At 52.5% G+C, this 12,471-nt stretch overlaps 1 protein-coding gene across 1 annotated transcript in view; it reads left to right on the forward strand.

Annotated features, from left to right (window-relative positions):
• The first annotated feature begins 1,407 nt into the window (after positions 1-1,407).
• The window catches only part of Rab20 (RAB20, member RAS oncogene family), a 29,515-nt gene continuing 18,451 nt past the window's right edge, over positions 1,408-12,471 (forward strand). Inside the window, exon 1 of the mRNA XM_046454851.2 lies at positions 1,408-2,134. Within this exon, the coding sequence (XP_046310807.1) occupies positions 1,963-2,134 (172 nt within the window). The 5' untranslated portion in view covers positions 1,408-1,962. The remainder of the gene's footprint in view (positions 2,135-12,471) is intronic.

Consider the following 12,471-nt stretch of genomic DNA (forward strand, 5'->3'; position numbering starts at 1 on the left):
GGCTACCAGATGGAGTCCCTGCAGATCCCAATTTGCAGCAAACCAACACAAACTGAAGAAGGCTGGATAGTGGGGTAGGAAATCCTCCACCTGTGGCGGGACATCAGGAACTGCTCGCAACGGGGTGGCTTTGGCTTATTTGAATACACAAAGCTGGTTCACTTTCTGTTCATCCTGAACCTCTGGGGAACAGGAGTATCAGAAAGCAAAACTCCTCAATGTTTGCTGTTAACCTGTTTCATAAATATTGAATTGACACATTTGGCTGGAAGAGGCAGTGGTAGAAGAATGAGCCGTGGCTGAGAAGACACAGGACTGGCACTAGGGAGTCCCCTTCCTCCAGTGTTCACCTCCACCCGGGTCCCAGGAACCCCAGTGAGCCTTCCCACTTTGCGCCTTCCTGCACCTACTGAGGGAGGCATTCTTAGGCAAAGGTCCTTCCTTTACAGAAAAAGGTGTGTGTGGGGACATCTTGTTCAGGGTCACATCAGCATGCCAGTTGCCTGAGCCAAACTTCCCACTGGGTCCAAACGGGAGCATCGGGTTCTACCTTGGGCATTTTCTTTAAAAATAAATACTGAATCTTATGTGAGTAATAGCGAGTATTATATTTTAAAATCATTTCAAGGTTTCTCGTTTTAATAGTTTTTTTTTTTAAATTGTAGATGAACACAATACCTTTATTTACTTATTTTATGTGGTGCTGAAGATCGAACCCAGTGCAATGGAAGCACGCTACCCCTGAGCCTCAACCCCAGCCCAGGTGTCTCCACTTAACTCCAGGGCACTTCCCTATCTGGGCGGTTCCCCCACCGCCTTCCTGCCAGGTGTGTGGAGGGAGAGGTCTGTGGTGAATGGGAGCTTGTATCATTTAGCAGCCCAGGCTCAGCTCCTGAGAAGGCAGGAAGGGAAACCGGGACGCTCCCGGCCCCACCCGACAGAACAGGCTGCCTCCAGTACAACAGGCCCGGCTTCCCTACCTGCCCTCCAGTCCCGTCCTAAACGAGCCCGCCAAACCAATTCATCCCGTGACCTGGCTCTGCTGAACCCTATAAAACTCGGACCCTGGTAGCCCGCCACCATTTTGTCCCCCGAAAATGGGCCCCTCCGTTGCTTAATAAAAGCGTGGTTGGTCAGTCCGGGTCTTTCCCCGCTTGGGCTATTTTTGCTTTCAACTGCAACTGCCAAAGTCACATTTTATTTTTCAGCTTTAAATAGCAACGACTCTCTACTTTTCAGATATAAAATAGCAAAAAGGATTCTTGCAAAAGTAAAAACAAAACGACACTAGAAGCACCCCTACCCCCACCCGTCCGCGCCCCCGCAGGCTCTTATCCACGGGCGGCGCTGGGATGGCCTTTCCGAGCCGGCTAACTTTTCCTAACGACCTTGATTGGAGGCCACTTTGGCGCACACGCAGCAAATCATCGCAAGCCGGGAGAAGGCCGGAGCGCGCTCGGAGGCAGGCTACTTAAGGCCGGCGACGGGGAGCGTCCCCTCTCCAGCCCGGGACGTCCGCGTGGGCGTAGCCCGGGCCCCCAGCACCTAGACGCGGTGTGCGGGAGCGGGAGCGCGGAAGGCGCTTCCAGAACTCCCGGGAGCAGCCCGCCTGGAGCTCGCGTCCTCCAACTCCTCCTGAGCTCCGCGGCCACTGCCTCCCCGGGGCCACGAGCAGCTGGGATCTCTGCGGAAGAGCCTCCGCCGGGGCGGGGTGAGGGAGGCCCGGGACCCGAGGGGCGGGCCGGCGCCCCACGTGCACGCAGGGCCTCTCCACAGCTCCTGCCCGCGCCAGGACGCCCTCTTTCCCTCTTGCGCTCTTGCGTGGTCACTGCGGGAAGGTCCGCGCGAGTTCGGGGTCCAGCGGTCCGAGGCTGGGCTGGCTCCCCAGCTGCGCCCTGCGCTCACCGGCGGACTGGACCAGGGGAGGGACGCAGGGCTCAGAAGGTGGCTTCTTGCGGGAAGATGAGGAAGCCCGACGGGAAAATCGTGCTTCTGGGGGACATGAACGTGGGCAAGACCTCGCTGCTGCAGAGGTACATGGAGCGGCGCTTCCCCGACACGGTCAGCACGGTGGGCGGCGCCTTCTACCTGAAGCAGTGGCGCTCCTTCAACATCTCCATCTGGGACACTGCAGGTGAGAGCCGGCGCCTCTCCGCCAGGTGGGCTCCGTTGCGGGCTGGGGACGCGGGACTTCCAGCCTTTTGGAAGCGTCCCAGCCATGTGCAAGGCCCGACCTCAGGTGGCAGAAGCCCTCTTCTCTGTTCTCACTCGACCTCCTACGATGTTGGGGAAAATACCTGTTCGCCACTCTCAGGGAAAGCTCGCCGGCTCCGGGAGAACCTGGTGTCACTTAGGCCCAGCGGCGCTTAGCTTCCAGAGCTGCCTTCCTGGCCTGGCTGCTCACTGTAACCCGACACACTTGCTTGTATTTTCAGTTTTTAAGTACCCTCCGGAATACAAATTCACCTGATGCTCACAGTACCCTTGAGGGACAAGCGGCGCTGACATTAGTAACCACCCCCCCCCCCCACACACACACACGCACGCACGCGCGCGCGCGCGCGCGCGCACACACACACACACACACACACACTTAACAGAAGAGGAAACTGAGGTGCAGAGCGCTGACCCTGCTGGGTTTGGTTAGGAGATAAGAAACAGAATTGGTCTCCTCTTCTGTAGTTCAGTTTATCCTCTGAGTTTGGAATGATTTTCTGTTGGAACATTTTAAAGATAGGTAGGGAATTATTTTTAGTGTGTGTAATAAGTGTGATTTGTTCAGAAATACAACTCAGATAGTTTGATTCAAGTTTTCAGTTCCACTTTATGAAATAACACTGGCAATTGTAGTGTTGTAATGGAATTTATTTCCTTCCCCTTGAAAAAGAACAAGATATGGTAAGTGAGAAAGTGAAGAAACTTGGAAATGGATGACACATTTCCAGCAAGTGTGAGGTTTTGGACTCTGAAACTTTAAAGTTCTGACTTCTTTTATGTCAGCACTTTAAAAAGTGATATACCCAAAGGTCTTGTCCAGAATTTCTAAATTGCTATCTTGGGTGCATGAATCTGCTGAATACACAAGATCATAGCAAATTCTCTGTTTAAAACTGAATTAATGAAGTTCTCTGGTGAACTTCCACCACTTCCTCCTCCCTCTTGCTGTCTTTGATGGTGTCTTGTTTTTATGGTGGTGAATGTATGGACTAATTTATTTGTAGTCATCTTGGGGAAACTGTTACCCAGGGGAACACATGCCATCCCCTGACTTTTCTCCAGCTCTGACCCCACTCAGGCTGAGGGCAAGGTTTCTCTAAGATCTTTTTCTCCAGCTGACTGCCTCGCGTTGAGCATTTGGTGACATTGAGTGTTTGGTGACAGTGCTAGCACCAATACACACTCTGGAAGTTAAGTTGAATCAGAGTTCCAGTACGTGTCTGCCAGTCTCCTACAGCACTTCACCCCTTTGTGTCTTTTATTGATTGGGGGACTTCCCTGCCATCCTAGGTGTGGCACTAGGGGCCCCCACTGAGAGCAGGCTCTGAGTTGTGGTGATAGATGGGGCTCAGGTGGTGGAGGGCATGAAGTAGCAGTTTCACTTTGGCCACTTTCTTCATCAGTGCCAAGGACATGGTGCATCCGGGATATTAGTCACCAGAGGATTTGTAATACTGCTGATGTGATGTCCTAGGTATCTTGCTGGGTCCTGGGGGTGGCGACTCACTTCCTGGCTGCCTTGGTGGCTGCCTCCTGTTCCTGGAACCCTAAGTGGGAGCTCAGATGGGCTCCACAGAACACAGGGTAGAGGGGGCTCTTCTCCACATTCCTGAACTCACACCCGGGGCGACCAAAGTCCAGAGTCAGCAGTGACCCAGGTCTCCTCTGTTCCTGCCTCCTCAATGACTGACTGAGATTATGGAGCACTTGGAGGGAAAAGAGACATAGGAATAGATGTCTTTTCAGAATTTCAGAAAACCCAGAAGTCTAGCCTTTAATGGGCTTGCTGTTTTTTTTTGTTTATTTTTTCTGTCTTTTTTTCTAGTTCCTAAGTTTTCTTTCCACCCCACACATTGTTGTTTCAGTGTGATTTTCATGTCGGAGGCAGAAGAGGACAAACTGGGTGATGAACCAGCAGTTTAAGCTGCTTTTAGTGGGGTGTGGGTGCAGGTGTGTGGTGGCCTGTGACAGGAAGAACATGCACAGGGTCGGCTGTTTTACCCTTGGCACATGTTTTCAAACATACAAGATTTAGGACCTGGCTGCATGGCCTGCAGGGTGGGTAGAGGGTGGAGCAGGACATGAGAGAGGGGATTTGCTGGCCCGTTAAGTATTGTATCTTATTCAGTTGACACAGAATTCTTCAGAGGCAGGACCAACTGTGTGTATGGGGGTGCATAAAAGATGGGGAGTGGGAGCAGGAGGAAGGTGAGTGGCTCAGACCTTGTCTGAGTCCAACCCTTCTCCTTCCATTTATGCCCTGGTCACTCCCAGCCCTTGTCTGAGTGGGTACACAGATTGGGGTCCTCTCTCTTGTGGTTTGATTAGTCTGGAACACAAAAGGAGGTTGCCCGAGGGGACAGCCCGAGGGGAATATCCCCCAGCCTCTTCTTTGCCACTGGGTTGGTCAGAACGTCCACTGATGTTGCCCATCATCAGCAGATACAGACTGGGCTTCTGCGGCAGCTGTTAGGTCCACTATCTTGCAGCCCTGACCTGCACAGGCCGATTGGTCCCTGCGCTGTGGGAAAGGCAGGCATTGAGAGAGCACAGCAGGGCAGAGGAAGGAGAGCCGTGTGCCTTACAGACCCCTGGAAGGCTCACCCCGGCCGCCTGGCTGTGTCCTTCCTCAGGCTGCTGCCCTGAGAGAGGGGCGGCACCAGACTCAGCGTCCTGTGGAGGAGGAGCATAGGGAAGCAGCTAAGAGCTCAAACTGGGTCCAGGTACCACCCCGACACCCTGGCCCTGCCGTGTTGGCTCTGCTGTTGGGAGTCGGGATCGGGGATTTCGGATTTCGCATATGGATCCGGGGATTAGGGACTGCCATCGGCAGGATAAGGAGTCCAGGTCCTGATCCCTTCAAGAGCCCTCTGGGAGGGATGTTCTGGCCTTTTGGGCCTCCCAAAGCATTGGCCAGAGGCTGTCCAGTGCGCCCATACCTCCTCTGTGGGGGAGGCTCTCCCATTTGAACACTCCCTGCAGTATGGATGGCAGTGTCCTAAGTCACCAAGTGCCCTTTCTGTTTGGGCAAAAGTTCTTCCCTCACCTCTTTCTTCCACATTTTAACAAACAAAGGGGCTGAGCCACTTCCCAGGGCTCTGCCTGAACTCCCAGCTAAACACCTTCCCCTGCAGGTTTGCTTGCCACAGAGCCTCAGGGTGCGGTCAGCAGGGCCTTCTCACCCTGTCCCCTTTCTCCCAGTTTCCACTAACAAGTCGCTCATCTGCAGCCTTAACCAGCAGGGCCTTTAAGTCCACATTTCCACCAGTGCCTACGCATGCCAGTTTAGGGACTCAGTATGGGTTTTCTCTGCCACTCTCCTTGCCACTCTGATTCTTCACCCGCAGAGCTGTTATATCCATTTTTCTTTCTCTTCCTTCCTCTCTGATTCTCTTTCTTCCCAGGAGAGCTCCGCCACTGAGCTATATCCTCAGCCCTTTTTAGGTTTAATTTTGAAATGGGTCTTACAAAGTTGTGGAGGCTGGCCTGAAACTTGTGATCCTCCTGCCTCAGCCTCCCTAGTAGGTGGGATTGCACGTGTGGGCACCACGCTTGACCTGTTACATCCACAGTCTCTACTGATTCTGTTAGAGGCACTCAGATGCTTCTGGCTGCAGTCTGCTGCCTGGTCCCCAGCCTCTGGAGCTTGTCACAGCAGCACGCCACTCCCAGTGCCAACATCTCTACTGGTTCAGTATTAGGTTTGCTACTGTAACAAAGCAGTTGCTTAAAACAGTGTGTCTCCTAGTCTGAAAGTCAGAAGCCCACGTAGATCTGTGGTCTCTCATGGTGGTAGGTCTGCGTTCCAGAGGGATCCGTCTTTTCTCCTTTTCCAGCTTCTAGAGCCTGCCCCTATTCCCAGGCTTCCCGCAGAAGCCCAGTTTGTATCTGCTGATGATGGGCAGTAAGTATGGTGGAGCCTGCCCGTGTTTCCAGGCTTCCTCCCCCTCCAGCCTCAGAGCCAGCAGTGGCCACTCTGAGAGAGGGGACTCACTCTGGTCCTGATACTCCTTCCTGCCTCTTTGCCGTGTAATGGCCCCTGTGATGAAGCAGACCCATCTTGCAGGACAGGGCCTAATCGCATCACAGCCTCCACCCCTTCCGCGTAACCTGACATTCCTGGAGCCCAGGGATTGGGACATTTTGGGGAGCCACTGTTCTGCCGACCACTTCTGCTGACTTTTCCTTATCTGTAAAAAGGGGTGACCGAGGCATCTACCCAGGTGTTGGTGGGGATCCGGGAGTTCATGTTGGCAATGTTCTCAGAGCAGTGCGTGGGGTGAGGAAGGGCTGTATGCATCTTTGCTAAGTGAGTGACTGTCTCCCAGCCCTGAGTGGCTGGGACCTTAATAACCACCAGCAAGCGTGTCACAGAGGGCACGAGGCTCAGTGGGCTTCCAGTAACTTGCTCTATAAGAAATGCAGAGGTTAGAGGGGGGAAGTGCTGGTAGTTGAGTGACCAGCGTTTGCATGAAGGGCACTCAGCTGATGGGAGACCTGAGATGTCAGGAAGGCCTGTTGGGATTTAATCCCTCTCGGCTTGGAATCAAGTAGAGGCCGAGTGATGATGGGTGTGACCCACAAGAGGCGAAGACTGATTTCCCTTTTTCCTTTCCATATTCCTCTATGAGGACACAGCTTCTCTGTTGTCTCAGCTGGGAAGTGTGAATTTGCACGTGAGCCCAGGGACAATAGTGTTCTTGGTATGAGAAGCCCAGGTCAGATAGATGTGTGGAGACGTCAAATAGAGATGGACCAGCCTTCTTGTCCCTGTAGTCAGAGGACAGTGATGAGTGGCCATTGTACCAGAGGAGTTGGGGGACAGATGACTCTGGAGTTCCTGTGACATAGGGAGGGACTGAGAAAACTGGGGCTGTTTGGTAACTTCGGAACCGTAGGACTGCTTTCAGAATGCTGAAAAGGAACCCAAGCCTTGTTCTGCTCCCTCCCCCTCCAGCCCCTAGTTTTGTTTTGTGGGAGGACAGAGGGGTGGATCTTCCCAAGCCCTGTGCCCCCACAGTGTGTGGGCATCGTGGCCAGGCCCCACGCCAGGCTCTCACACTCATGTCCTTTCTTCATCCCCACGTGGGTCCTCCTGGGGGAGGTCGGCCAGACCATGCTGCAGACCAGCAGATTGTCTGAGGGGAGCCAGTGTTCCTGAAATTACACCTTGACAGACACGGTGACAGGCCAGAACCCAGACCTCCATCTTCCTGCCGCTGTGAAGTCGGGATCTGGATGTTGACTGGGCTAGACCCAGAGGAGCAGCCCCTTCCCTCCTAGCCCACGCTTAAGGGTCTTGGGAAGGGCTGGGCGAAGGTTTGGGGTGTCTCCACCACGAGCCTGTGCTGGCTGCGGGAGCTGGGGAGCAGCTTTGGGGTGGACACTTCTTACTCTCTGCATGAGATCTGGAGCCATTGCTTGGATTGGTGCCTCCCAGTAGTTGATCCCCGGGGGTGAAATCTTGGTGACGGGAGGGGACTTTGGGAGCTGGTCCTGTGCAGTTAGTTAAGCAGCCTTGGTGTCCTGTGAGGGGCTCTGCTGTCTGGGGGAGGTCCGAGGAGGGGAGGGTGGTACCCAGGTGAAACGCCATGGGAAAGGCACTGGGTGGTCCTGGGGCCCGTGAGCCCCTTCCCCCCTTCCACTGCACCCAGACTGCAGCCCCGACCTCATGCAGCTGCCCTAGGTAGGGGAATGAATTGGGGGTCCTGTGTCAGGTGGGGTGTCAGCAGTGGAGTCAGGGGCAATGTTGTGGGTGAGCCTGGCGGTGGCTGTCCTCGGCAGGGACCCCAGAGCTGCTGACAGTGGGTACTTCACTCTCCTGCCTGCACACATTTCAGAAGAGCCCTGGGGGATGGGTGCAGAGTGGATAGACAACCCCCAGAAAATGGGGTGAGGGGCCGAGTCACTCACTTGGCAAAGTTGCATCCAGCCCTTCCTCAGGGCGAGTGGCCATACCCAGACGAGGCTTCTGAGGCGCCTTAGGTCGTGACGGGGTGGCACTCAGCCTGGCAGCTGCCGTGGCTGAAGGTAGACCACCTGGTGGGTCGCATCCCCTCCCTGTCCCAGGGCATTGCCGCGGCTGCCTCCAGCCGTAAGCCAGGCTTTACTGGCACAGTGCCACATCCACGTGTTGTGGGACACGGTGGTGGCTGCACGTGTGCGTAGCAGAGACTGTGGAGTTGAGAAGGCCAACGTCTTTACAACCCACCCCTGCAGGAAGCTTGTTGACCCTGGGTTGGGTCATGTGAAGGAGAAAACTCTTCCCTAAAATGTTAGGAACAGAAACTTCCCGGAGTTTGTCTTTGGCGATGCTGGGAACGCCTGTTTCGCTTGAACTCCACACAGCACGTGTGCACGGTGTGCTTACTGAGCTGGTCTGCAGGGAGGGTCAGGGCCTGGGTTTAAGAGTAACAGCTCCTACTGAGAGGATTTGGAGAACATTCCAGATTAGGTTTGGGGTCTAGACGTTCATCCTGCAGACCCTGTGCTGGGAGGTGGACCCACATCCTCCTCTGCTGGACTGGGGCACCTTTAGGGTGCAGGGCTTCCTGGGCACAGTCCTCTGCCTTGTTGACTAAGTGTGGTGGCCTGACGTGTGTGGGTGGAAAGCCAGGTGAAGAAACTCGAGTGTCTTGGTTCAGCAGGGGTGATGGCAGGAGTGGTGGCAGCCACACCTCACTCAGAGGTTTTGGAGCCTGGTAGAGGCCTATGAGCAACTCCTGGGTGAGAGGCTCGGCCCACAGCCCCCTGTGTGTGGGGTGCCCTGGAACCCCAGGTGGGGAAGGTATTTACTGGTCACAAGTCAGTGGGTCCAGGAGGAACTGGGCTGATTAAGGTCAGCTGTGCTTGTAAACTGTCACCTGAACCACAGCAAAAGCCTCTAGGAGTGCTTTATCTTGAAGCCCTCTGGGGAATAGAAAATGATCACAAATTCAGCTTCCTCTGCCTCATTCAGGGACTTCGTGTGACTTCACCTCTGACACAAGCACATGTTAAATGACTGTTTGTTCTTAGAACAGTGGCTTCCTCTCCATGATGGCAGATTGTCAGGGTCAGGCAGGTCTGCCCTGGCTCTGCTCTGGTCCTCCTCGTGCGGGGGTGCCGAGAGGCTTTCTGGGGGGCTGCAGACCCTGCCACTCCTCGCTTGGAGCCCCTCCAGCCCCTCCTGCCGCAGCTTCCCCAGGTCTTCTGGGCAGGCTGTCGCCCAGCTCTGCCGGGCAGGTGTGCCCTCCTTCCAGTGTCCTCTCCCCAGAGCCCATGGGAAGTTTCCCCATCTTTCAGTGTCACTCCTTCCTGCAGGGCTCCTCACCTGGCAGCCTTCATGAGCAAGGAGGGGGCAATGGCGAATGGTGGATGTTTCTGGAATAAAGCTGATTGACAAACTGCAAGTTCTTCTAACAAAGGCCACTCCAATCAGAAGCTGTGCATGTGAAGCCAGTCTATGATGCACTGCTTTTTGAAAGAGGGCGAGGGGTTGCGATTGGTCTTCTGCTGGTGGTTCTGAAAAATTTTCCAACTCCCCATTGTTGAATGGCCACTTTGTCTCCATAAATTCCCAAAAGACCCCTGTTTAGAGGGGAGCCCCTGGCAGGCGGAGTAAGCTGCAAGTTGATTGCCACGGGGTATCTCTGCAGCTGCCACGCTGGGGCTACACACTAGTGGGAGTCCTTCCGTTGGCCAGAGCACTGACTGGTGGGAAGAGAAGTTGTTTTATTTAACCAGTAACAGAAGACCTTTCTTTCTCAGACACTCCTATCTTTATTGGCAAAATAGCTCCTGGTGGGAGTTGGGGTCCGGGACTATCAGGTAGGAGCAGGAGCAGCCCCCCGGGAACCTGCCCACACCCAGACAGCTTCAACAACTCCCACCCCACGCCACTTCGCCTCTGCCCCCCACTTAAACAGCAGCTGCATTTTTCTTTGTTATAATGAGACTCCTGGTATTTCTTGTAAAAGAAAGTTTCTATACCACATACTTTGGGATTTAAGCTGTGAAAATTCAGATGTGGACAGTTCACATGTTTAAAGACTGTTTTGAAGGACAATGTAGCTTCTTTAGACCTGAACTTTTACAGCTTGGAAGTCCTGCAGCAGCCCGGGACATCCTCAGACTCCTTTCTTGGTCACTGTTATGGCCTTTCTCCTCCAGGAATTAGTGAATGTGTATGTTTACATACATGAACACCTGAATCAAATCCATCACTACTGGGAAACATGGAGAAGTTGCTATAAACATTGGCTTTTTCCCTTATTTCTGAAAGTTAGGGTGCACTTATTATACATTTTTGCCAAATACTCAATGGTGATTAGAATTTTATTTAAAATCCTTAAGACATGAAAAATTTCCAAGTAGGCATTTACTTAAAAAGTCATGGCCGAAGTGGAATTAAGTAAGTAAACATGAAATATAGCCCTTGAGGGATGCTTTGCGTACTGAAAGTCCAGTCAGGGAATGCTCACAGGCTGGCATTATGGTGTTACCGTTTACTCTGCCTTACATGTAATTTAAAATTAAAAGATTGTTGGATCACACAGAATGTGTCATTCTGAGGTGGCCTGATTAATGTACCGTCTTTATTTTTGAATTTTGTGGGTCAATTTCTCTATTTTGGAAGGTTCTTAATTTTATTTGAAGGCATAAATGGTTGCTCTTGTAGTGAACTTACTACACCTCATAGAAAGCTCTTTGTTGTTGGCTTCAGATCAGACTTAAAATATTTACCTGTATTTGAAATCAGCGTTTCGATATGAAGAATGAGTCGAGCTGCTTTTGTGGGTGGCTCCACTCTCAAGGCAGCCTGTGGGCTCCTGTGACCCGACGGGATCCACCTCCTGCCCTGCAGCCTCGAGATTCAGGTTCCACCGCAGACTTTGGCCACATCGTCACTGCGCTCCAGGGTACTTGCCCTGGGCTGGAGGCTGCTCCAACCCTTTGTGTACTGTCATTCAGTCCTGGCAAGTTCCCCAAGTTGCAGCAGAAGGTTGTCTTCTTGGAGTTCCCGGGAAGCCAGGGTGGCTAGCTGGGCTGTGAGCTGGGCAGAGGCCTCAGGGTTCGTGTTCTTAATCACCAGGCTCGCCGCGCCCTTCCCAGAAGTGACAGCATTCTAGAGTGAAACAGTGGGGAAGAGTTGCCCAACCTTTGTGTTCCTGTTCACAGTATCACAACTACAAATTACAGCACTTTCTTTTTAGTGCCCAGTGAACTGAAAAACTACTGCTGTACCCAGAAGTGGTGCATTAGAGGCAGCTGGGACCTCAGGGCTGCCTGTCTCATAACTACAAGGCTGGTGCATGGAAATGCCAGTTTGGTTCTTAACCTCACAGAGTGACATGCACTTCTCACGTCTGTGGTATGCTTTGTCATAGACGTGAAAGGGCCCATTACTGCTGTCATGGGAAAAAGGATGGCATTTATTTTATGGAGTACCTTCTCAAGAGCTAAGGGATACTGCAGAGGTTGCAGCACTTGAGTGAGCACAGAAATCAGAAAAGATACCTTGGGAATGATAGGAAAGACACTTTCCAGTTATCCATAAGGGGCTGCGGCTGTAGCGCAGTGGTAGAGTTCCTGGCTACCACGTGTGAGGCACTGGGTTCAGTCCTCAGCACCACATAAAAAAATAAATAAATAAAGTAAAGGTATTGTGTCCATCTATAACTTAAACAAACAAACAAAAAATCACCCATATTACCTGTCCCATGCTTCAGGCTCCAGTTCCATCTGAATGCCAGGCTGACCCTGCAGACTCTTGTGGCAGGCCACCCAGAATGGCTTTCCTCACCAACACCAGTTCATAAAGACAAGTAGGTACCCCCCTCTCCAAATGCACAAGGAGAAAAGAAAAACAAAAACAAACTGGAGACAAGTGAAAACGGAAATCCAGCGAACTGACATTGATAGGTTTCTAACTTCTAAGGAGAAAGTTTATAGGTATTAAATAACACATTAAAAATGAGAGCTTGCAGCATTAAAAGAATAAAACCATGGCATTTGCAGGTAAATGGATGGCGTTAGAGAAGATAATGCTAAGTGAAGTTAGCCAATCCCAAAAAACCAAATGCCAAATGTTTTCTCTGATAGAAGGAGGCTGACTCATAGTGGGTTAGGGAGGGGGAACATGGGAGGAAGAGATGAATTCTAGATAGGACAGAGGGGTGGGAGGGGAAGGGAAGGGGCAGGGGATTAGTAAGGGTGGTGGAATGTGTAGACATCGTTATCCAGAGTACATGTATGAAGACACAAATTGGGTGT

This window comes from Marmota monax, unplaced genomic scaffold (genome assembly GCF_021218885.2).
Source record: "Marmota monax isolate L192 unplaced genomic scaffold, Marmota_monax_Labrador192_F-V1.1 WCK01_AAM20220418_F8-fsc00026, whole genome shotgun sequence".
NCBI lineage: Eukaryota > Metazoa > Chordata > Mammalia > Rodentia > Sciuridae > Marmota > Marmota monax.